Source organism: Drosophila grimshawi, unplaced genomic scaffold (assembly GCF_018153295.1).
Source record: "Drosophila grimshawi isolate 15287-2541.00 unplaced genomic scaffold, ASM1815329v1 contig_545, whole genome shotgun sequence".
Classification (NCBI taxonomy): Eukaryota; Metazoa; Arthropoda; class Insecta; order Diptera; family Drosophilidae; genus Drosophila; species Drosophila grimshawi.
Window position 1 is genome coordinate 580,485 of NW_025063357.1, and position 27,735 is coordinate 608,219.

At 33.1% G+C, this 27,735-nt stretch overlaps 2 protein-coding genes across 11 annotated transcripts in view; both read left to right on the plus strand.

Moving 5' to 3' along the window:
- Positions 1–5,895, plus strand: part of LOC6570009 (IDLSRF-like peptide) — a 54,179-nt gene extending 48,284 nt beyond the window's left edge. The window contains exons 4-5 of the mRNA XM_001996215.3: positions 1,844–2,042; positions 5,131–5,895. Coding sequence (XP_001996251.1) covers positions 1,844–2,042; positions 5,131–5,278 — 347 coding nt within the window. The 3' untranslated portion in view covers positions 5,279–5,895. The remainder of the gene's footprint in view (positions 1–1,843; positions 2,043–5,130) is intronic.
- A 4,447-nt stretch (positions 5,896–10,342) lies between these two features.
- LOC6570006 (dystrophin) overlaps positions 10,343–27,735 on the plus strand; it is a 178,047-nt gene continuing 160,654 nt past the window's right edge. For 9 of the 10 annotated variants that reach the window (XM_032741741.2, XM_032741742.2, XM_032741743.2 and 6 more), the window contains exon 1: positions 10,343–10,475. In XM_032741741.2, coding sequence (XP_032597632.1) covers positions 10,358–10,475 — 118 coding nt within the window. In that variant the 5' untranslated portion in view covers positions 10,343–10,357. Of the gene's footprint in view, positions 10,476–12,849; positions 13,099–27,735 lie in introns of those variants that run through there. The other variant, XM_032741740.2, reaches the window with a different exon arrangement.

A 27,735-nucleotide genomic window follows, 5' to 3' on the forward strand; every position in this document is an offset into this window, starting at 1 on the left:
GCATACATATTATCAACAGCCAAAAACTTAATATTGGACTTTAGCCTGAAACGAGCAAAGCGCTGTGAGGAGGGCCTGAAGGCTGGCGGGCAAGAGCCTGCAAATGTTACGTAGCCGTTATCTAAACTGCTGATGTATATCGCTTGAATATGTAACAAGTTAAAGTCAAACAGGCGACACACACCTACACAGAGGTCGGTTGGTATATGTCAAATTTCTGTCCCAGGCGATGTATCCACGCCATACATGCACAGATGGTAAAAGCACAACAAAGCAACAAAAGGAGAGAAAAAAAGCTGTCAAACTGCGCCATTTGCATAACAAATACAGTCAGTAACTGAATATACTCACACACACCCCCTCCACCCTCACACTAGAGATCCATCGACTGACGCGTCCTTGCAACCATTAAAAATGCTTACAACAGTCAGCATATGTACGTGGGGAATGCTTACAGAGGGCCAAAAGTGCAGCCAGTGGTTTAAAAGCCGGCATCAAGCGGTGCAAACGGAGTGCCGGAGTACGTACTAACTGACTGACCTACAAATGTTGGCAATTTATCCAAAATGCCAAGGGAAAATAAAAATAAAAGGAAATTCTGAAGTGCAGCCCGACGGCTTTTTTTACCTTTTAAGTATCACACACATGCCACCACAGAGGCACAAGGCAAATTGGGCAAGGCAATTCTCAGGAATCGCAAAAGAGCTATTAATTAATAGAATTTGCTAAGAGAATAATGCATAAGACAATTGGAATGCTCTAGTTAAGAAAGCTCGATTAGAAGCTAAGCTTTTTCCCCGTGTCACCGTGCAATCAATTTTCTCTTGTCAGAGCAGTGAATGCATTTATTAATAAACCGGCAGCTAATATACACTGCTTTAAGATTTTGGCTAAGCACAATTATAATTAAATTTAATGTTTAATGACGTGGAAAAATATCTTAGAGATTTAATAGTGGTTGCCCTGCACCCACGTCATTATCTTAGATATATATTTAAATGAACAGTATGTTTCTTAGCCAATCTTAATATAACTACAACAGGTGATCATTACTATATCAAGGAATACTGCACCAAGCCAGTTTCTGACTTTTGAGTAACGCAGGAATTTATCCTTAAAATTAATCTTTGATTAAGTCTTAGCCTTTAACTAAAGTCCCGGAGATACACGTGTTCGTGCAAACCGACTAATTTTATTATTATTATTAGCAAAATATGTGGATATGGGGATATTTTTACTTTTTGTTAATAAACTTTCCAGACATTTGAATATTAGAATACATCAAAATCCATGAACTCTAAATATTTAATTATTATTACGAGCACATACCTTAAAACAATTTCATGTGAACGACTAAAATTTAAAATTAAATATTTTATTTGCGTTTTTTGCATTCCCTTACTTTGATTAGAAATATACTTATCTAAACCAACATAATACTTGAATTTCGACACGAACAAAGTACATTTATTTATTTGACAACAGTTTTCTGTGAGCTCTTCAGGCAATTATCGTTCATAAGTAATTGATTTCTATAATTGATTTAACGAACGCGCTAAAGTACTGCGGTGTGCAGAAGTCTGCTCGGAGATTGACTTAAGCAGATTGATTAATTATTCAATTATGATTATATATAGGACTTTTGTTAACACTTTCAAGTCACAAAAAAATTAGAGGATATTATAGTTTCGAATTGAAGCATTTGTCTAATGGTAGCAGCTCTAGTTGCCGTCTGTTCAGATATTACTTGAATGGTCCCACTTAAGAATAGAACAATGTTATCCGTTTGATTATAAGCAATTTATAAATATTTCTCCTATTTTCTTTCTTCGTCCACTTACAGCCAAGCGTCCACCCGTCGAGGAGACTGCATCATTTTTGCAAAGCCTAATCGCATCACATGGACCCAATTACTTGGAGAAACTTTTTGGCAGTAAGGCACGTGATGCCCTTTCACCACTGGGTGGTGTGGAGAAGGTGGCCATCGCTTTGAGTGAATCACAAACGATTGAGGACTTTGGCGCCGCATTGCATCTAATGAGGTAAGGTCCGAAAGTTTAAACATCAAATACGCCGAAGGCCTAGATTTCAGGCAAAAAGAATCCTTTTGTTTGCTCACACCCATCGTGAATGAAGCGCATGTTTAACTCATAGCCTCAAGTGTCCAATACAAAAAAGAAAAAATAAACAAGCAAAAAATTGTATAAGTAATAGAAGCTCTTAAATAAACTTAACATGACCCCAAAGTTATTTATTTAAGTTACGTTCCCCTGTCACTGTTTTTATATATGGGATTTCAGGTCTGCTTCACTGAGCTTCCCACCACCTCTTGGCCAAGAGTGTCCTTGGTTGTTCTGCAAAAATATATGAGTGTCCTTTACTTTTTCTCTGTGCTCCACCACTACAAATAAGTTATGAAATTTTACATTTTTGAATGCTTACCCTTTTATGTGTGTGCTAATTTTTCTGTCTGTGTCTGTGGTTTATTTTAGTATTTTTTTTGTGTGGTTGACATTCTAGCACTCTGGATTTAAGGTGTTCCTTCTCTTAAACCTTGCACATAGAAAAATAGTTTAAAATGGTATCATAAAAATGTATACTTATTCTGTTTTACAGCAAGCAAGCAACAAACTAGTCAAAGGATAAATATACCATTTGCCTGTTTGTTTTCTGATATGATTATCTTACAGAATATTTTTAAGTCTTTGAATATGTGGTGATGAAATAGATTTGGGTTGCTACGAGCAGATACTAGGTAAAAGTTTTTTCAAGCACTTCCATAAAATATTTTATGTACTTATTAATCATTGCTCATACTAACTTATAATTACTTATGTTTCCTTTTATTTATATGTATTTATCTTACTTTGAATATAACTTTCCTCTTGGGCCAATTGAAATTTATTTAAAGGAAATATATTACTTAAATATCAATGATGCCAAATCATTGCCTGAAGCAAAATTCATTTGGGTTACACTACCTTTTCCATTAGATTAAGTTAAACAAATGAATATATAGATGGTGCTGAAGTTTTATAGTTCTGAAAGTACAATGTGTAGCTTATTTATTTTTATTTAATTTTTGCATAATCTTTTCAAATAGGTAAATCGATGAAGACACAATATAGAATAGCTACGGCTCTTATTATTATCAGGGTTTGTAGCACTTAATAACCACTAGAATTTATATAACATTTTTAAGCTCGGATTCACTATTATTTGAAAGCTTGGTGTTTTTTTTTTAGCAACCTCTGATATTAATTCGGGTACTTATGTTGTTGAGAGATATACCTAAAATGAAAATCTTTTATAGGATATGATTTTTTTTTTTTCATTTTGTAAAACTCTATTTTAAAATTTTAAACTTTTTTTTTCTTTTGTTTGTTTGTGTTGTGTAAAGTAAATAAAACTGGCAATGTGTCAAAAATAAAAACGAGCTCAGAAAATCGCATAAAAGTGAATATTCATGAAATGAATAAAACAAAAACTAACCACAAAACGGCAGCAACCGTAATGAAATTCCCCAAAAATAACAGTCGTCCAGAGTGTAAGTAATTGCGAGAAGACTAGACACATAAAGAGCTCAGACCGACATGCTGATAAATTGGCCCAAAACTCGGCTACTCCACAGGCCAGGCCAACAGGCTATGCCCCAGTTAACCGCATACAATCTACCATCTGTGGGACTTACAGAATTTCATCAAGGCAATTAGTCGTACAAACGCCCGAATGCCATACAGAATAATGTTTGAGCTTGGGTTGCCTGCTGGAGCACTTTTTGGGAGAAGGGGCAGGAGTTTAGCAGGGTTTTCAGACTTGCAAACACGCAAATTGTATTTATGTACATTATGTGCCTGCCAATGTTGTTGTTGTTGTTGTCGCATCTCCTTTCGTGCCCATGATCATAATGAAGTATTCTTTATTTATCAACAACAACAACAATAACAATAACCTGGACGACTACACCTGCAGGGATTAATTAAGCAAAGCGGAAAATGTGTACCTGACCGCAAGAAGGATTGTAACCACGTTGTATGTGGCTTTCTTGTGAACCTTAAGATTAAAGACGGCACTACAGCAAAACGCATAATTGAGAGTGTGTACATTATACGTTTATTTATTTAATGTCAACTTATTTGAACCGATTCAAAAACGTACAAAGAGTAAAAAATAAATTAAGCTTAATTAATAATAAAATTCCATATTTAAATTTACAAATGAAGTAGAACATTATAATATAATTTCTAGAAATATTTTTTTGTGAATTTGTTGATAATGGGCGTGAACGCGACCGACACAAATAATAGAGGATGTTCCTAGTAATCTGCTTTCCGAGAACTATAACTAAATCCCTTAAATTACGAGATACTCTGGGCGCGGCGGAGGTAAGCATGGCATATACCGGTCTTTGAAGGACATTGCCAACTGCTAACTGTAGCCTTAAATTGTGGGACAAATGTGGCTTTACGGATTTGTGTTTATCGACTTTATAGGTACCTAGCCTCATAGTGAATGTAGCCCCCATAGTTTTACATTTTGTCTAAGGCGGGCACAGAGGAGTATATGTTCCAAGTTTCATTGATACCTTCGGGATTCCCGAGACAAGAAGCTTAAAATTGAGTTCTTAATGATAGAAGTAGCAAACCATGAATTGACAACATGATAAAGTCTATTATAATCATTACAGAGTACTCTAAATGGTTTAGGCAAAGAATAATCAGCAGTTCATTCTTTAAGAGAAAGAGGAAAAAGTAACGGACAGCTCCAAAGGGAGCAGAAAAATGTATTTGGCTCATCAGCACAGAGGATTCAACTTCAGCATTTAATAATTTAACAACAAACATAACACATAACACATCACTCGACGATTAGTTGGGGAGGAAAGGTCAATATCGGTGTATGGAAGTAATACAGCCCAGTCATGGCGATGAAAGGAAGTTATTAAGAATTTTTGAAATCAAAATGTTTCACACTACCAGCGTCTGATGATGTTAAATTATGACGTCTAGGAAGAGGATAAAATAAAGTTCTGCCGACCTTTAACTTTTTACTTCTTTAATATCATTGAATATGTACATGTCCATTTACACATTTTACAAGATTCAAACAATATTAACATTTATTTTGCAGATCCGATTTGGAGCACTTGCGTTCCGTTTTCATGGCTGTGGAGAATGGTGATCTTGGCATGTTGAAATCGCTGGGCATCAAGGACTCTGAGTTGGGTGATGTGAAGTTCTTCTTGGAGAAATTGGTCAACACCGGTTTCCTCGATTGAGTAGCGCCGGATCCGGCTTCTGGATTTTATTATGCACACGCACAGCCCATTAATCCTAATTTCTATTCATATTTGGGCACACCCTATGATAATTACAATTATTAGAAAGGTGTTACCCCAGGTATGAATATCAATATTAATGACACATACATTCAAACATCCATACATTAAATATTTTCTCAAAAATTTCGAAGTTCTCTTGAGTTTTCAAAATATAATCTTAAGTTTTATGCTCTCTTAGCCCATCCAACTATTTATTTGCTATCTATTTGAAAACATCTTTTATAGAAAACACCAAAAGCAACAAAAATAAATAAATAATAAAAACAACAAAGGCAACAAACTTAGCAGATAGGACGCTAAATCGATTTCTCTGCTTCTATTTCACTATTATTCTGCGCTCTTTCAATCGGTCTGCACTTTTAAGCTCTCTCAATTAATTTGTATTTAAACTTTGCCAAATTTTGAGAAAATCAACGCGCATCTTTTAATAACTGATCGAATTTTCAAACAAAAAGAATAAAAAAGCATTACATATTCACGCAAAATAAAAGCAAAATGTGGAAGCAGGATCGTTCGGCAAAAGAAACCAAGCAAAACAAAAGTAAAAAGAAAACAAACAAATTATATTAAAAAAAACTTTTATTCGCTCTTTCTTATGTATATGTGTATAATGAAATTATCAATGTATTTGTAAGTGTTTCAAGATGCCTCACAATAACTCTAGTTTCAATCCACAAAAAATACACTCAAGGTATTCACTGATGCAGAAATCCTACAATTGTTGTACGAAAGAAACCAAGGCTATCAGTAAAAAACCTTCCAAGAAATAATGTTTAGTACCCACCCAAAGGAGTACGTCTATCTTTTTGAATCTTCTTTTCTACACACACACGCACACCTATATGCATCTGTGTAGAGTGTAGTATATCTCTTTGGATAAATACGGACATATCGTCCAGAGCTTGTTGCTTAATTGAAGCCCATATGAAATGAACATTCAATGTTTCAACTTGCAGCTATGCGGACTACATATACTATATTAACTAGTACAAATACTTAAAGAAAATATGAAGTAAGCTAAACCATAATCGTAAATGTCGGGCTACTGTACACGATTCAATAACTGGAAATACAATTGTCGAGTTGCATAATTTATGAATTCAATTAAATACACGCTCTTGCGAAATAATGCATATCCTGAGAATCAAAACAAAAACTAACAAATTAAGGATTAATAACTAACAAAATTATATCACAATGTTATACTTTATTCAAATTAAAAGTTTAAAAATTAAGTGTAAGCTTACTCAGCATATTAACACAAATACTTTTCCAATTAATGTTTAAAAAAATAAATAAATATTAAAGACAGTAACCAAAATGAAGCTCATGAGATTTACATATTGATTTATGATTTAAAACTGACCCAAAACCAATATGAAAGATATAACAAACAAACAAAATTTGCTTACAAACCTTTTCTTTTATCACTTTTCTAACGTTTCTATCGATCAAATATATATAAATAGAAATTTGAAAACTACCCACATATATTAATAGATTAGTTCAAAATGGTACACGAAAGAGCACGGAATTGTTAATATGAAGTGAAACTAACTAAACTAGCGATGAGGTATTTCAGTCCAATTCAATGCAAGTAACGAACCCAACGTTCTAATGATAGATCAGTGTTAGGGCAAGCAGAAAGCGAACATTTAAAAAATCGATTACAAATTAAAACAAAATAATGGAGTTATAAGTACCTTGAATTAGCTGGTAGAAACAAAAAATGAAACTAAGTATTGATAGAAACAAGAAACCAAAAGAAAACCGAAACAAATCATATGATTTTCGACTTAACGATACTTTTATTAATAGTTGTCTATTTAAATGATTAAAACTTACATAAATGTACACAATGTTTATATATAGACGCAAAATTGAAAAATGCAATTAAGAGTGGTATTGAATGAAAAATGAAAACAAAAGATCCATTGAACTATATATATATAAATATATATATATATACATAAAAATCTATATGTATACATAAATTTACATAAGTATATGACAAAGAAAGTATTTATTACAAATATTAAATAATATGTTATGTATGCACACATGTGTATATGCCCCATGTAAATAAAGAGACAAGCTACATATTTCATATGGATGCAAATGATCGATGAACGCGAACAAACTAAACAAAAAAAAAAAAAAAAAAAAAACATAAATAAACAAAACAAAATACAACCAAGTGATAATTTGATTTTTTTTATAAAACAATCGCAACAATTTATACACTATGTATTCTTAAAGTAAATGTAATGATTCAACACTTTTATATCGTTTAATCGAAATCATATCAAAATTCTCAATATATATTGTATCTTTGCAACAATGCTACAATTATGCGTTTCTTTCTGCATATTTTTGAAAGTTTTAAGATTTTATTAAAGCAGTTAAGTACTATATACAATTATATATGAATACTAAAATATAAGCCACAAAACTATATCACATACATATCAGCGGATTTGCTATAGATGTTATTAAGGCGCTATAGAAAGCTGCAAACAGTAAAAAGATATGAAAAGTTAAATGGAACAACTATTTTAAACCTACAACTAGGCAAATATGCAAACATATCAATGAACAAAATTAAAACATATCAAATATGAATACACAAAAAAAAAACCAAGCAAACTTACTGCAACAGAACTTAAATTTAAAAAGAAATTTACAAAAATTACATTTTAATCACGCAACAATAATTAATTTTTCCAAAATGTGTTAATACCCATTATATATATACATAATTTTGCTTTAATTTATTCGCATTTGTGACTTGTTTCAGTATTTTAAGCCCAAAAACTGACCCAAAAAACAAATTAAAATGCTGAAACAATTTCGCAAATCTATACACATTAAAAAAACGTACTTTTTTTCAAATACAAACGTAGCGTTTTAGAGTCGTCCTTAAGTTTAATTATTATTCATTATTAGTATTATTTTTTAATTATATTTAATTATCAAGACTTGTAATAGTTGCGCCCATGCATACAATACGTATTTAAATGTGTGTGAGTATTTCTATACAAAAATTACCAATAAACATATCAGAAATGTTAGCAAAACTATTACAGCAAACGAGAGTTAAGTACTCTTCAAAAATCACAACAAAAAAAACAACAAACAACAATTTTGAAATTAAGCATAACGTGAATTCAATTACCGAAAAATAAAATAATGAAAAAAGAATATTAAAAAAAAAAAAACGATAAAAATACAAAAATTCTATGTGTATATGAATATAGATTAAAATGCAGAAACATAAATACAATTTTTAACATTCCAATGAAGCTATTTCTTTGGTGTGCTGTTTAAAAAACAATACACACAGTCTTTTATTGGTCACAGTGGAAATACTAGACAAAAAAGCTAGTTGCTAAAATTATTCGATTAATAATTTGTAGGACCACATACAGTAAGTTGTAGGAAATCGATAAAAATCGATACCCGGTAAATTGTATAGACACGCCTCCTGCCCCGATAATCCTCAAAATTGATATATCATAAATTATAAATCAATAAAAATGGAAATTTCCCACATTTTTATTTTTATTCATTGAATTAAAGCCTGGAGCGTATATTACTGGAGACCTCCTTTCAATATCTATACACACATTTTCGGATCACGCAATGATCTAAAACTATCAGATGTGGAATGTGGCTTACTAATAATTTCCTTCAAAGATTAATGGGAAACTATTTTTCTAAGCGACTCCCGCCTACAAAAATTGGCAAATCCTATATCTCCCACGATGTAAGAGTTAAATTTACCAAAATCGGAAGTTAAGATTAATTGCAAACTCTTTCAAATAAAAATATTTTTTGTCAGTTGGTATTACATTGATATAGCGTACTTCACAGTCGGTTACGCCCGACAGCAACACTCTCATTCGTTATAATTACTGTTGAAAAGATCTACTGATGGCAAATCGAAGCACGTGTTTATTATGTGGAATCAAACAATTATTCACTAAATTTGGGATGAGTTAAGCAATTTGGCTGATAGATTTCGACGCGCGAATACCAATCAAATATTGTAGACTAGTTGTTGTTGTTGCTAACAGACACAATATTGCCGTGTGCATTAATTAATGGAAAATTAAGCTATCAGTAAGCTGTTTATGGGTCTTACTTGTTTGAATACACATACGAAACAAGTTTGAATTCAACAAGTGCGATAAGATACGCAGTCTCCCACACCTCAAGGCCCTCCCTCCCATTCACTGCCGCTAGTACTTTCGCCCAAAACAAAGAGGGAGATAACAAATGGAGAGAGAGAGAGAGAGAGAGAGATCGAATTGTAGCCAACATCGTCTGAAGAATGAGAGACTTCTTGTCTAAGCGATCTCTTTGCAAATAAAACATTACGTTTCTGGATCTGTTTCTGTTTCTGTTTCTGAATTCTAATCTGCTGCGGAGACGTTTGTATTTCTCAGTGTCTCACTTGTGCCATGTGATGATAGCCTTCGTAGTATTTATATTTACTTGCTGCTTGATTAGACGCTCGCAACAGTTGTCGTCGCGTTAGTCGTACTTCAAATTTTAGCGCATTCGGTCATCACCATCGGTTCGCGGCAGGTGCTTACAAACGTACTGGGTCATCAGTATGCAGCTCTGGTAAATGCAATTTCTGCAAATACAAATGTGTGCTTCCTCTTGTCATGCGTAAAGCACCGTTACGCCCTGAATCGCTGCTTTTTAACAACAGCATAATTCCCAATTAGCACTGCTCAATTTTCCAGCTGCCTAAGAGTATGTGACGAAAAGTGAAGAAAACTCTACGCAATGTGTTTTTTATTTGTATAACTGTTAAATTGGCTTAAAATTCATTTATTATTTTAATTAACTCAATAAAAGTCATTTATAACGACTCCTATTTAGTTGCGTGCTAAATTGGTTTACAATTATTTAAAAAAAATATTTTAAGTGTGCTTTCTTAAATTGATAACTCAAGAACTTCTCTTTGAGAGTTATAAGAAGTCTTATACATATACATACATAACCATGCACGATCCCAGCGATTATGATTCAGTTTACAGCGAGCAGGATTTTTTGGATATTGTTCAGGGTGCTTCAACGCCGCCCCTGATGAACTATGAGGAATTTCTAGAGAAAACAATGGGTGAGTTTGCAAGTTGCTCTACTTTGATTATACAAGAATTATATATATATATATATATTTATATATATATTTTTTTTTACCTGGAGACATTAGAATTGTCTACAAGTTTTGCGCTTATCTTGTGTTTATTTTGGCTTTAAATTTTGATAAAATGCCGTTGCGTTGAAACTTTTGCATATAATGTAAAGTGACGAGCAGTTTGTGATTAATATTGGTTATAATATATTGTAAGAATATTTTTGGTAATCTAATTCCAACTACTTTAATTTAATAAAAATATTGTTGAATTAGTAAATTATTATTAATAACCTAAGAATGTTTACATTGTAAACTTTTAACTTGGCATATATTATTTTATTTTATGCTAGTTCTTACCAAAAACAAGATCTATTGTAAATTGCTTACACTTTGCCAATCATTTCCAATAAGATATCAATTGATTTCTAATTCCGCCTCACAAATGCAACAACTGAAATGGAACATGCGAGCCGCTCTCGGAGAGTACACTGTTAGTTAACATTGATGCAAACCGATCAACAAGACAGAAACATGCCAATTCAATTTGACCAAAAGCGGTCTTTATATTAGCAAATAAAGATTTGAATTATCAGAAAGATTAGCAAAATATGTCTTTTAAATTATTTGTTCATATTTGTGACATTGTTCAAACAAAATAAATAGATAAATTGATTGTTTTGAATGGTCGCGAATAACAGTGAGTAATGGTAATAAATTGACATGGCTAATGAAAACACCACTGTGAACACTGTTACCCTCTTCAGTACTCTCTCGAAATGGTTGTCTCGTCAGTGCTGACACTTAAATTTAGCCATTTATTCCAGCAGCGATATATATATATATATATATATTGCAGAGCGTATAACTCGAACTTTTCCCGCTTGATCTATCAGTACTTATTTAATTTAAAATATGCACAAAATGCACAAATGCACAAAATGCACAAAATACACAAAATGTAAGAGCTTGTGCATTGGCTTATGTTCATTCGTCTCAGCAGCATAATTTAGCCGTTTCTAGCTAGCATATGCTGTGTCGCAGCACAGCCTACAGCACTGTCGCTCATTTTAAAGATCGGTTTGCTCCAATCAGACAGTCACGACAGCGCAGTCGCGCGAGAAACTTCGCTTTAAAAACTGCGCGGAAGGTTTTTAGTTTTACGGTCGAGGTAACAAAATACAACAAAAAGAAAGAAAAAAACGCCAACAAAAGAGTAAAGAAGAAGCAATACCAAAGGGTAGCAATAAAAAAAGTGTATAAAAATTCGAGCTTTGCTGTGTGTTATTTGCCATAAAAGTGGCTAAAAATGCTCATTAAAAATATGTGTAATCAAAATATGTATTCTTGAAAAGGCTCAAAGCTAGTGCAAAAAATTCAATTTATTGTGGCGCCGACGTCGACGGCGACGTTGACGCCATCGTCGACGCAATAAGTTCAAGTGTAGTTTGTGTTTGTGTTGCTCACAACAATAAGAAACAAGTTGTTTGTCTGCAAAAAACCTTAATAATATTTTGTTAGATTAAAGTGGTATTTTTTTCTGGTTGCCAGCGCATAAATAATTTTTCTGTGGCATTTTTTGTCTTTAACTCTTTTCTTGCTCACACACACAAAAACATATAAATACAAATACACACACATAGGCACACGTATAAAATCACACACACACGCTCACAGCCACAGACAATTGTAGTTGTTACTGGCTGCTGATTCTTTGACTCACAAATTACCGAGACTTCAGGCAGGCAGGCAGCGACGCAAGCAGCAACAGCAGCAGTGAAACTGTTGTCTGTTCCAAACTGTTCCATCGTTTCCATATCTGGTTTTCCCTTTCCATTGCACGGCGTGCTTGTTGGAATGTGAGGAGCGGGTTTACTGCGTATTTCGTTTACCAACCGTACCGCAAGTCTCAACCGGTGTTTGTTTTCTGATCGAGCGCGAGAACGAGAGAGCCGCCTGCGCTGTTACTCTCTCGCTCGCTCGCTTGCTCTCTCTCCCTCTGAATCTGCGCGATAAGAAATAAAAAACAAAAAAAAACGGACTGCACTATCAAAATAAGCAAACAATCAGCTAAAAGCCGTGTTAAATTAACCGGGCAGCAACAACAAATGGCAGGCAAACAAATACAAACAAGAAACTCATTAAGGCAATAGTGTTGTGCCGTTTAACGGTAGTGTGTTGTTTTTTTCCCTCTCTCTCTCACTCTCTCATTTCGAGTTTGTGTTTGTTTTTCATATATTGTCTCTGTTTATTTTGCTTGGCAAACATCGAATTCAAGGCGGGAACTTTACAGGTGTCAATTCTTATTTCTTATTTCTTGTTTTTTCCCATCAAATTTGGCACCTTTTTTAGAAACCCTTGGCGCGCCTTTGTTTTTAGTAATAATCGCAAAATATTACAAACATACAAAAAAAAAAAGATAAGTGAGAAAGTGAAAGAAAAGCAATAATAATAAAAAAAAAGCGAATATTCTCAATGTGATTCAACGATTTTACAATTTTTAATCTGGATATAAGCAAATTACGTGTTTCAAACGCAACGAAATTCTGGATATAACCCACATATTTTACGAACCGATCTACTAATATGGAACCAGCGATTTTAATTGGTAAGCTGACTTGGGAAATAAATAAATAAGTTGGCCAATGTCCGATATGGAATTGGCAAAATTCATTTATTATCGATTAAGAACAGTTAATTTACTTACTTTTATTTACTCTTCCCGTTTTATTGAACTAAACAAATGGTAAATCAGAATAAGTTAAAGATAAAAACTTTTTTTTATTATTATAGAAAACAATCAAACAATAAACAGTATATATTATATATTCTAAATTAATATTCTTAATGTTTGGTGATCTATTTTCATAATTTAAATCTTATAAACTCGCAGGATCCAGGTTTTCTTATATATCCTCCGATATATTTACAATCGTTTTTCGCTTGTCCAGTCAGCTGTTAAGTTGATAAAAATTGTAAACAAAATAATGTACATAATATAGTTAAATACTATTAATCTGTTCGACCAAAGCATTGTCAAGCCTTTTTATAGAGGGAACTTAAAATTATATTTATCTGTGGCCTTTTCTAAGTCATTTACAACATTCATTCACTTTGCTCGAAGAAGTTTGCATATTTACCGGCAAAATAAGCACGTTTATCATTTTTTTTAGTTGTCCTAGCTTAGTTGTAATGTTTTGTGTGCAGAAATTGGCAGGTAAGGTAATATGGTAAAATTGTCTAAAAATCATTTGCTATACATATTTTCATTGAAATACCGAAAAATCTGATATTGCGCTAAAAATGAATGCCTTTATTGTGGAATTTCAAAAAGAAAAACTACTCTAAGCAATCCATCAAAAAAGCACAGGTTGTGACTGGGCGCTCCTGCAGCTGGCTTTCGAAAACAAAGGATTCGACTAACTTTAATCTTAATATGCCGAGTTAAAGTGATGCTATTTTTTCCAACAAGACCCAAAAACTTAATATCTATCTACGTACAGTATTTATAAATTTATAAGAACACATTTTAGAAAGACTATTCGAAAATGCTTCGATGTTTTAATATTTTTTTTTCTTTCAATTGAAGTACCACTTTTTCATAATAAACTGACAAACCAAACAAAACTCGGAACCCTCTTCGATAAGTAGTGTTTAGAGTTATTTTTTTTTGTTTAATTTTCATGTTATTTTGGTGCTATGTTTTCTTGAAATATGTGTAGTCCAAAAGAATCGTATTTTCCTGGCATTACATTTTGTAAAAAGTGTTAATACTATTAATAATTATGAATACACAATTATTAAAAGAGAAAAAAATCATACAAGGAACGAATCAATTTTTCCACGAACAGAATTGGAATCTATAGAGATGAACACAGATGGGACATCATCAATATTGATGCGAATGTTAATTAATGATCTGGTAGCTAGTAATGGAATCGTTAACACAACTTCAGCAATGCACTTTGGGAAGCACGAATCCAAATGGAAAACCATTACAAATGTTGGAGTAACAAATTGCAAACTGTAATCTTGAGTAATTTTTTTTATGGGCGTGAGCATGTTGCATTCGCTTGTGTGGCGACTGCTCCACATTTAGTGGCAGGCAGACAGACAGACACAGAGACAGACCAGGCAACAGATGGGCAGACAGACAAACAGACAGACAGAGAGTGTGGCCAAATGCAAATGCGCATTCGCATTCGCATTCCAAAGCAGTCAACGCCGCCAGCTGCTTGTCACAGGCCAACTAGAGACATAGATGGGACATACACTATAAAAAATATACCAAAGAATCGGAGTTTCGTAACATTTTTGAATGTTTTAAAATCACCAATTCCAAATCTTTTGGTATTGAAATAATAATCTTATCATCTCTATATTGCTATACAAATTTTTCGAACTTTATTTTGAAATCTATGTTAAAACTCATGAATTTCGTAAAAGGTATCTTATTTATTTAATGTCGACTAATATCAGTTAAATTAAATAACATTTTTTTTTTAGCCATTTAAAATTAAAATTAAAAATATCAAACTTTAACTTCATTTTTAATTCGTTATGAATTTGAAATATATGAAAAAACTAAACTCAAAAATGTTTAATATGTTCTAAAATGCCACTTTTTAAAAACTTGTATTTTAATGAGTTCCCTACCATTTTTGTCGAAACGCCTTATCTTCAAAGTGCGTTATTTATTTATTTAGTGTCGACTAATATCAGGAAGCACAGAAAAAAATTAAATAAATTAAATGTAATATTTGTGTATTTTAAATAAAAGTTTTTTTTTTATTATTATTTTTATATATTTTAAGTTTGTTTCTAAAATACTTTATTGATTTAGTAATGCATTTAATATAAAGTTTTTTGCATTTTAGTATACAATTAAATAAGGCACTTAATGGGTAGTACCTTTAAATTAAATAAGAACTTTAAAATGATTAAGGTTAAAAAATATTTTCCCAAAGAAAAAACAAAAGAAGTTGAAGTTTGCCAAGCGATTTAGCTTGATATTCTCAAATAGATTTTATTTTTTTATTTTTATTTTTGTAAAGTGTAAATACGCATAGCAAATAGTACCAGCATACAAGCGAACACAGCGCGAGACCAAGCTGAAAACCCACACACGAATGCGGCAAATGGCAAACACAAATTGGTGCGGTTCGGAACCGAATCGAGTCTCAATTACCGATAGACCCAAACAGCCCACAAGCCCCACAAGCGGTCGGATCTCATTAGTGAGCGGGTTACGCAGCATGGCGAAGCAAGAAAGGGATAGCAGCTAACTATGCAGAGTATATATATATATACTTATATATATGTATGTATTTAAAAAAAAATAAATAAATATATATATATATATATATATATATATATATATATGCGTACATCTGTATTTGGATTATTATAGTTGTGTGTGGTGTTTATAAAGCGAAACCACCGCCACTGTCGGCAATGGGAACACGCCCGCTGCTTGTCTGAGATCATTAAATGCTCAGCCAAATGAGCTGAGCGAGAGATGCAGATGCCCACTCCAGCTATGTGTGTGTATGTGTGTGAATGGGGTGTGTGCCCGTGCCGGGCGTGTGCAACATGTGGTCGCATTCGTGGTTGGGCTCGATGCGAGCTGACAACTGTCTGTCTGGGCTGGTGTAAAGAAATTGTTTTTCAAGAAATTAAACACACAATTGAAGGGGGGAGTAGGGGGTAGGGGCAAAAGTTTAAAACTGCTGTCATCTTCTTCTTCATTATTTTCAATGGGGTTAATTTGACCGGGTCCCCACACACTTACACAAAGATGTTTGGAAAAAGAAACTAAACGAAGTTCAAACTGCTGTCAGGCAATTTTTGGGCAACTAATGTGATAAGCTGGTAAAATTTGTATCATTGTGTGTCATATACCTCTGGGGAACATAAATAAATGAATGAGTTCTACTGAAGCTGAGAGAAAGAAACATTATTTTAACTCGACGGATTTAAATTGGGAATATCTCATGATAACCCATTTTATGGGCAATGTGTCCACGCAAATGCTTATTAGTCTGGAGTAACTTATGATTTATGTTGTTTAATTAAATAACATAAATCTTATCTTAGTCTATTTCATTATTATCTTTTTATTATAAACTGTATTTATTTTTTATGCATATGAAATGTCTCAGATAACTTTATCCATAATTAATTTAAAAACCTGTTAAAAATATAACTACAACCGAAATGTTTGATAAATATACAAATATTCTCATGGAATTCTCACAGCGAGCTTTCTTTAGTACTGGACAATCTCAATATTATTTTTAATTGGTTTTAGAAATTCTTCATCTAATTCCTTATTCAGATTTACCTTTATTGCTAAAAATCTTCCAAAAAAGCATCTAACATGGCTAAAAATTTTAAGTGTGCACCTTTTTTTTTGTGCCACACAAACAAATACTATTTTTAGAATTCCTATGATTTTTAATAGGGATAGTTAGACATTTTATATAATGATTTTCTGAAACTCTCATTAATTACTTTTAACAGTCTCGTTTTCTTCTATGCGCTACTCTTTGTTTACGGTTGAGTAAAAAAGCTAAGTCTTATCCATCAGATCATCGGTCAGATTATCATTTACTTGAGAGTGTCAAGTCTATATATAGGATCATGTTTACTTGTTCCATTCTAAAAAATCGCATTTGTTGACTATTATCGCAAAAGCAAACTTGCATTCGAACGTGACAACTCATTGTCATTTGTATTAGTATCTGTATGCCGTAGATATGCGAACACAGACACGGATACAAAAGACAATGAGTATATGTATGTAGTAAGTATCATTAAACTAATAGACAGCTGTACTTACAGGTAACTGTGGAGAACAAGCTTTTATAGCTTTTTTTTTTTTTTGTTGTTGAACACTGTTCGTTACTAAAAATAAACATTGAGCCGACTGTCAACAGTTGGATTGATGTTCTGCCACTGGAGACGGTTAGTCAGTCAGTTTTCAATGGCAATTTTGTCTAATTAGAAAGTTTGCCTAACTAATATGGCAAATTGCATAGCCAAACAATTGTTAAGGTAAAAGCAAAACCCAAGTGAGTGAGTGAAATGTTTGCAAAACTCACTTGACCATAAATATTGTTATTGGGATCCATTGACTGCTGAGGAAGGCTCATCGATTTGTCTCTGACGCGAAGACACAAACCCGAGAAACCGCATTGAAGCATTACAAATCATCGACTGCAGTGGAAAACTGATCGCTTACACATGTTGACATATATACACTGTATATATACAAACATATATGCAGTTATCTCTCTCCCAGTGTAAAGATCCCTTTCTCTTTTTCTTCATTGTGTTTGCTTCGATGCACGCAACATCGATCAATGTGACTGATAAGACGTTTTGAGTTATGAATTAAATTAATATTGAGGGTAGTGCAGTCAGTCAGTAACTTGTGGAGCATACAGATTGATTGGGTGCACACACACACACAGACACACAAACACATTGACAGAATGATCGATTGATTGAATGACGAATGATTGAGCTTGCAACTCTTTGACCGCAACTTAGATGAGTATATCAAATATGGGCTCGGCACGCAAAACCTTCAGATCACAGATAATAGATAAATTGATAGATGAATTACTAAATAAATTTGCAGCTCACTTAAAGTATATGAATCAAGATGATATAGACATAAAATAAATGCTGGATTCACACAGCGACTTCAAGCATCAATCATCAATTTTCCCGAAAATTGAACATAATTTCTATATAGGCAGTTCCTAAATCATTATTAATACACTCAATAAATAAAATGAATAAAAATATATATTGAAATTCACTGTGAAAATGTAAACAAACCCAGTGTAAGGAATTGAATTTAAAAACAGAAAATGGTCAATAATCAAAAATGTAAACCGAAAATATTATATTTTCAAGATTTTTATATTTATTACATAACTTGTATTTTAAATTAAGTGGTATTGACATTGAAAGAATTTCGACTAGCGAAGAAACTTTTTAAAGCAGGTTACTTCAGTCGTTGCAGATACAGTCTCTTGTATCTTAAAATTCTTAATTTATTGTTTTATACGTTTTCGCTAGATTCGCTTTGTGTGATTAGCCTATAAGATACAGATATTTATAGTTGCATAATAATCGATAAAATACACAAAATGTAAACAAATAAAGGAGAGAGCTATTCAGATGTGCTTATTATTCTTCTTCAGCTTTATAGCGCACTTAAAATGTGACCAAAGGCAACAAATAAATGAAGAAAAGCCAAAAAAAAATTATCACAGAACAAAACAATCAACAGATATACATACAGTAAATAAACAAAAGAGCAGCTCCATGGGCAGGGTCAACATTTCTGCCAATTCAATTATTAAAGCTTCTGCTCCTTGCCAACTGTGAAATAGAAACAAACATTAAATTGCCACGAATTAAGCGCCACACACCAGATGCTATCTGTATCTTTTTTTGTATATCTTGCTGTATATATTTAATTGTGTATGTTCGTTCATTTCAAGTCATGTTTGTTTGTCCAATAAATTCGCGAGAGCGCTGTCGTATAAATTAATAACACATGACTGGGGCGTATTCTCACGCTTCGCTGGGAAATGTTACGACAATGCCAGCTACAAATGTCCTATCAATTAAAGTACGGCATTGGGAATGAAAAAGTTAAAAGTTAACAGTCAAAAGTAAACGCTTTCGCACTGAAAAAAAAACACAACACAACATATTTGGATGCCAGACAAACGCCTGAGTCGCTGAGGAGTCAGTCAGGTGCATTTGCACGCGGGCACAAGACGGCCATTCGGCCTAAGTGGGCCTTAATAAGCCCTAGGAGAAGCCCAAGTGAATGGCAAATAATCGGAGCAGCAAAAATTTGTACGCGCAGACAAAAGTGGTCGAATTACAAGGAGGATGCTGTAGTCACTTGAAGTGTTGCTGAATTGCTTGAATTGAATCCAATAGACAGGAACTAAATATCTTTTGAATCTCTTTAATTGAAAATATTATTTATATTTAAATGTTGTTTTTAAATATTGAATATATCTTATCGGAAACTTCCGGAATTTAAGCCAATTTTGAATTAATTATCTTATAAGTTCTAAGCCAGTTTTAAACTAGATACTAGTTTCTAAGAATCTCGGGATGGGAGAGCTCTTAAATGACAATCAATATTACGGGATGGACCGGGATACAATACCATACACGACATTTGGAATAAGTCCCGATAATTGAGATACATCTTAATATATTCAAAATTTACTAAGAAATATATATATATATACATTATTTTTGGAAAGTATTTTCTTATAATAAAAATGTTGTAGATACACAGACACAGTTAAGGTATATAAACCATATGCAGGAAGAATGATCAAAATTCACAGATGTAGATAAAAAAAAAAAAATGTTTTTAAGGTCGGGATTGTCTCGATTAATGCATAACACAATTCATGAAATATTAAAAATACACTCTGAAATGCTATGAACGATAACACATATCGATTTGATGAAATGATTAAATTGAAACCATGTTAATTTTAAATAATACTCGTATGTATATTCATATACTATATGCAAAATGCGAAATTTAATTAGTTAATAGGCAAAGACAATCTAACAAATATATACATGAAATAGTTCATTGAAAATCCACAATAGAAAAATCAGGACAAAAGCTTTCTTAGTGCTGGATAATGTGTGTTTCCTTCGTGCACAATTTTTCAATTAGACAAATTCTCAAGCATTTCATTCAACTTTCAAATAATTGTCGAGTGCAATTTTGGTAAATACTCAACTTAGCCGGCATCTCAATCTTCTGTACAGTATAACCATTTTCATATGTCTGTATTAAAAATGGAAAACGGCTATGCATTTAAGTTCCGCAACATAGAAGAACGAGTATGTGGTCTTAAGTGCTGCTGGCCTGGCCAGAACCAGTTTTGTTCAATTACCAAATAGCCGTTTCTTCTTCTTCTTCGTCTTAATTTAGAGTCTCCATTTCAGTGTCGTCATTATCGCCGCTTCTAGTACTTGTCGGCGATGTTGTTCTTGTTATTGGATTGCATTTAACGTACAAATGAATGAATTTCGCGATAAGTAAATTCAATTATCCGTAGTATTAATGAATGCGTAAAATTTAAGCAGCAATCGCAGCATTTTCTCAGCTCACCAAAAACCTGCCGCCTAAGTGAATTCGTAATCAACTCTGAAGAGAAACAGACAACGACAGACAACAGTTTGCCAACCGAACCCACTGAATGGTTAATAAGGCGTTAAGTGTTTCGAGTGGGCTGTTGGCCAAGATATGGCTAAATAATTTAATGAATATTTTTAGATAGACAAAAGTGTGGCTGCTGGGTCACAAATAAAGTAATTGCAAAATGCACAGTGTCAATTGTCAAGTGCTTTTCAAAAGAGTGAGCTCGACTACTAGATACTGAACTTAGTGTAGCAGTCAAAACTAAATTATATTTCTTTCACAAACTCGTCTGCTTATTTCACTTTATTCACAACTATTTATTTATTCAGCTTCAAGCTGGTGATCTCATCAATTATCGATCACACCAAATATCGATCGATACCGTTATTATATATTAAGTTACAGATGTTATGTTACAGTCTTAGTACTACACTAGTGGCCTGCTAAATTAGCTGTTAAAAAGATTATTGTCTTATTGCCAAATTTAAGCATGCGTGGAAGTGATCTTGTTTCTAATGTAAGACGAGTAAAAATGAAACTAATTCTGTGCAAATATTTAATCTCTATTTATTTACCAACATTAAATATCAAGAAGTGAGCCTCTATCGATACTCGCAAAAAATGAGCAGTTACCCATAAAACGCAAAATAAACTTTATCTGCCCGGGGTGTACGAGAACTCATATTCCAAATTTAACACCTTTAGCTTTTAAAATCACATAGATAAATTGATTTCATCCTGATCAATGTATATCGGAGATGACTAATTTGCCTTTTTAATAGGCTCTCGTGTATATATGGTATACAAATTATTACTGCAGTATAGCTGACCATGTGCAAATATCGAATCTCATATATTTTGTTTGTTCTATAATTTATTAAATAATAAATCCAAGCCAGCTCATAAAGAATTCTTAGATTAATGACCGGGCTTCATCGGCTGTTCGCAGTTATCTCAATTGGTGTTTTAGACAATTCACCCAGCATGGCTTAAATTCTATTATTTTAACATCTTAATATATTTTGTATATCATCAGGCGTGATTTAATTGATAATTTGTATTCATTTAAATTGATTATAAAATATTACTGAACAGTGCAAATCTTTTGCATTTTTATATGAAAATTGTTATTTAGTCTGCATAGCCACAGCTGGACAGCGTTATTTTCGGATAGATTCTAATATCGATATGCAATGCAAACTCGAGAAGAATATTATTGTCACAGTCTGAAAAGCAAGATGGCATGCTAATTCCGTGGGCTGGCCATCCGGCAGCAGTATATATGCAAATCTGCTGGCACTCAATGTCGGAAGTGCTGGGCAAGGTGTTGACCGACCTGTGGAGCTGCGGCTGTAAACAGCATATTTGTAAAACAACAATAATGAATTAAAACTTCCGCTTACGCGAGCACCACATTCCCGAGCCCGAAAGCCATAACAAAAAAACCATCAAACCAACCAACCAACTAACCGACTGACGCGTCAGTCTCAACGATGGCGAAGGCGTCCAAGTGCCGCCATGGAGGTGGGCAATTGTGGGGGTTTTGACTCTGGCTGCCTGGTTAGAGACGCAGACATAGACATGACTTGGGTCTTGTTGTCCCCCACGTTGATAAGCCTTTTGGCAGCATTCATTTTGGGCAACGTCAAGAAACACTCGGAAAGTGTTGGACATGCTGGTTGCTGGTCGCTCGCTGTTGGGTGCCCCCTTTTGGAACAGGTTTTCCCATGATCTTCTGACATTTTTCGGCGACTATGGCACGTACTGAAATGCAGTCGGTATACTAATTTATGCGGGCCAAAGTTGCCTCAAATGTTCGTTTTGAATGATGCATTTAATTTGCTGTTGCCTGTTCAAATAGTCAGTCTTAATATGGGAACTCTGTGTGTCTAACCATTAACAGGTCATACACGAAGTCTGAATGGCCATTCTGAACTGCGCTGAGATTATTAACCAGATGAAGACTTTATTTGCAGTGTTTAAGAATTTTTTTTTATCTTATCCGTTATGAAGCGTAAAAGCGTAACGAATATCTCGATATTTCTAATAATTACAATATTACCTCAAATGTTATGTTTTTATGATTGTTTGTTTCATTTATTGAATGAGCGCTAGTCAAAATTGTGCTGGGATTAATAATCAGGTGAAGAATCAGTTTGAGGAAAAATTTATTGAGTTTTCCTTTACAAACGTTTTTAAATTTATTTGAAATCCAATTTTTTTCGGAAATATCTGAATATTTGTAATAAGAAGAATATTAAACGTAAGATATTATCTTGAATATTTTATAATTTATCATTGCTTACTTAATTATTTAAAATGTCCGTGTGAGCTCCAGACAGTACTACGCTGCAATTATTAGTCAGGTTAAAAATTCGTTTGCACAGATTGAGGAAATATTAGTTTTTAAGTTTCGTTCTTGAATTTAATTAAAATGCAAATTACAAAAATATCTGAATGTTTAAAATAATGAGAATATTAAGGGAAATGTGTTATCTTACATATTTTATTATTTATAATTGTTTAATTGTTATGGATGTGTTTTAATAATTATACTCAACGAGTATAAATGGCGTTTAAATTAATGCTTCAACATTATGCTTCAAATATGTTCAATTGTACATTTGAAGAGGTATATTTATATTTTAATGAAATATCTTTATTAAAGCACGCTTGAAATGATAAAAACAAAACTATGCACTTATTGTCCAATGAGCTTTTATCCAATTTATCGGTAAATCCACATGGAATAAATATAATAAAAAACTATACTCATTCCTGTTCGCATCGTCGATTCAATTCTAGCACAATTGAGTAGAACATCGCTGAGTATTTGTATTCAGCTACTCGTTCCACTCGAACCTTGCAACTTTTTTTTTATTATTTCATTTTATGGAGCAGCGCACAAGAAAGTAAAAATAAGTAAAAGGCAACATGGATGCATAAAACAGTGCAAATAATATATGTACATATTTTTGCAGTCAAGATAAAAATAAAAAATAGCACAACAAATTAACCCAATCTCAAAATACAGCAAATCAAATCGAAATTCGCGTCACATGCGACGGTGTGTCACGTACTACAACAAGCCGATACAAAAGTCTCGGTAATCGAACTTCACAACGGCAATAAGCCTGATAAAAAGTATGCTTTTGTGCTACTTATAATATAACAGACACATGCCCAGTAAGTAGAACGACAAAAATGTTTTTACTCAGTATACATACTTTTACAGAACATATGTACATAAAATAAAAAGAGTATATAATACACATGTGGATGATGTGTTGGGTGTTATGAATGAAATGAAAAATCATGTTTATCATGCTGGCCCATTTCATGGCGGTGAGTGCATTTCCCAATTGGCATGTAAAAGCCCAGCGACAAAAGCCAATTAAAACTGAAGCTGCCGGGGTCATAAACAAAGCTGGCAAGCCGACTTTATGAAATTATCATTATAAGCTCCAGCTCGAAAGTAGGCAGTGGTGCGTGGAAACAACAGTAAAAAGTCAACTTGGCAAAAGTTTAGTTGCTAACAAAAATATTGAATAACGAAGAGGAACGCTATTTTAGGCACAACGAATTTGAAATACCCTTGCTGACCGCAGTTGATCGGTTGACTTTTAATTTTGATCGGCAATTTGAAATATTATGTTTTTGTAAGATTAAAAAAAAAAACTTCTTTTCTGTTTTTCAATTGCCTGTTAACTGAATATTCATCGTTTGTGTATTTAGTTTGTATCAGAAAAGAGACATCGATGTCTATGGATACTTCGACTATCATTCTATATATATAGCGATATAGTAGTATGATGCGATGCGTAAAGCGATGAATGAATACTAAGTTTAATTAGGATAGTTTCAGAGCTGACGAATAAAATTATAATAGCCGCGACAAGGCCACAAAATGTCAATTTTCCAAGTCTCGACTGAGCATGCAAACGATGGCAATTGCGAATTCACAAGAAAAGTAAGCTTTTTATAATATATATACATATATGTGCTACATATACATATGCACTTTATTTTAATTTCAATCATATGTATGTGAAATTGATTCAATCAGTTTTCACTCAATATCCCATTCCATGGCTTTTATAGAATTTTTGAATAACATATGTGGGTATTATATGCACGGGCGTAGTAACTGTTTGGGTAAACGGAGGATAAAATTATATTTGTGCACTGGACCCATTAAAAATGGGGGAAAGGCTATTATATTTACGCAAATCTGTAACTTCAAATTAAGTCGGTAGATAGAAAACATATAAATGATACACAATAAAATTATATTTAAAACTCTGGAATAAAATGTAAATGTATGTAGACGAACTCCAAAATGTCCGAAGTACAAGGGTATGTAATCTTCGGTGTGCCTTAAATAGTAGTTCTTTCTTGTTAAAACTGTAAACATACTTATGTACAATTGTTTCAATTAGTTTTCACTAAATATCCAATTAAATTTTATGATATATGTACGTACGGCATAGTAACTTTTCGCAATATATTTTGGAAAATTATTATCTATATTCATCTAAAGTTCAATCGTATATATACGTATTTCAAACACTAATCGTTTGATCATTTGTGAACTGACGACCCCCCTGACTACGCCCTTGATTATACAAATAGAAATGTATAAAGTACTCGTATTATATCACGCTCATTAATCAAAACAAAATATATCCGTGCTCGTTTCTCTTTTATACTGCTACGCCCAGAATTTCAATTTTGGTTAATATTATTGTCGAATAATTAATGAATCGGAACGAGTACCCGTTTCTGCTTGCTGCTGGTAGTGTTAAGTCATTTACATCAGAGGAGTGATAGTGCGTTGTATGAGCGTTGCTTATCATCGAATTGAAAGCGCCAGGGTAGAGTTCTTTCAACTTTTCCATTTTTCTTGCTGATGTGCGTGACACACATACAGTACAGACACACACACACACACATACTCATTCGGTTGTTTACATATATGCATAGAGTACAAATGTACAAATATTTGTTACGGTAGTCTCTGTCAGTATGCATGTGCGTGTCCGTGTGTTGTGTGTGGTGTGGAACCAGGGAACTTTGCGTGTGGCTTGTGTTGACCCGCAACAGGCAAGGGATCGAATCAGCGGCACATGCCACAAGAGCGGGTGTTCAACAACAAACAAAATGCGGCGCATTGCCGTTTGTTATTTTGTTTACAATAAATACAAATTTTTGTATATACCCTGTACCAACAAGAAATGCTAAATATTTAATTTAAAAAAAAGCACAATTGTTCAAAAAAGATACCTACGTCCAATAAAACAAATACAACGAAAATACATACATATATATTTATTTAGATGTGTATGCATATATATGTATTATATAAGAAACAATATGTGAATTTTGGCTTTAATTGCACGCAATACTTTTTTTATTATTAAGATATTGTCATAGTGGAGGTTTAATGTGCAAATTATTAAAAGCTGGTTTCAATGCATGATTTAGCAAAGAGAGTTATTTAATTGTGAAATAAGAAGGGAATGAGCTGTAATAGGTTATATACTCTATGGTGTTCAACATTAATTGATTTGAATAAATTAAATTATTCTGAACAAAAGACAAACTTCACCATATTTTGTGGACAGTCATGAAAATAATTAAATTTGATTATCAGTCTTAGGAGTTGGTTCCTAGTATGTTATCTATATGCCGATATTTGAAGAACGCCACCAGAGATTCACCCTCAAAATTCGATGACTCTAGTTTATAAAATGTATGGTTTTATCGATTTCCCAGCTTCAACTCGAAAACGTCTAAATGTAAAATTTGTAGTTTCCGGACTTTGCTGAAAACTTTCGGTAACTAAAAACATGGTGCATACAGGGTATCGCCTAGCCGGCTAATTTCGTATCGGGCAATATTTATTTATTTTATATTTTCTCACTTAGCAGTATTCACAGTTCAGATCGATTGTTAATGATTGGAATCGTGTTTTCTCTAAGAAATAAATAACATCTACATCTATAAATGTGTGTGTATGCATTTGTACAGAGGTCAATGATATTTATATTTCTACTTTATAACAAATTTCACTATGCTTGATCTGATATCTTTAACGTAGTGTTCGCACTTTAAGCAACTTTAACATATCGTACACAAAATCCAATATAATTTTAATCTTTTTTACAATATATTTCATATTAATTTTCGAAATTGCAACGAACTCAATAAATAGTAGAAAATTCGAACTGTTGAATAAGTCAGCAAAGTATGCAAAGTCAAAAACAAACACACATTGAAGGGTACACACTTCACCACAGCACACAAGACAATTAAAATGCAATCTGAATGACAATCAAAGGCTTTTTTCTGTTTTCACTGACAAAACGGGGAGCAAACATTACGTTTTATGACATACAGCCCAACTTTTATTTTCGAGCGAAGATTATTTTCATATGCTGTCGGATCTGGGAGCCATAAAATGCCGATTTATTGTTTTTTAATTGAAAGCAATAAAAATGTTCAAAAGCGACAACAGACAAATCAGCAACAACAATAACCGCCTGTTGACGCTGTGTGGGCGTTATGGGTGTGAATTGTAAGCTGAAAATACCTGAACCTTGGAATGGAATCGAGAATTGGAGGAGATACAAAAGTCACAAAAGCGTGGATCGAAATAATTACAATTGTATTGTTGGTAATGACATCAGTCAGTCAGTTTCTCACTATTCAATTGAATCCAATTCAAGTCAACTCAAATTATTTATGGCAACAAATTTTTTATTTTTTTTTGCCTGTACCACAAGTATTCGGTATTCAATTTGCCATAAATTGTTATTGAAATTTAAATTATATAATGTACAGCTGAAAAGCAGCAACAAACAATTTCACGGTATTCATTTTGATGTTCAAAGGTTCTATTTCAGTTGTCACAGGTATTCAATTCGTTCTCAGTGATTCGGCTTTTCAACTAATACTCATGCAACGAATCTTAAATGAATAGAGATATGCATTTGCTTTTGACTAAATTTCTTTGTATTAATCGAGACCTTTTAACGA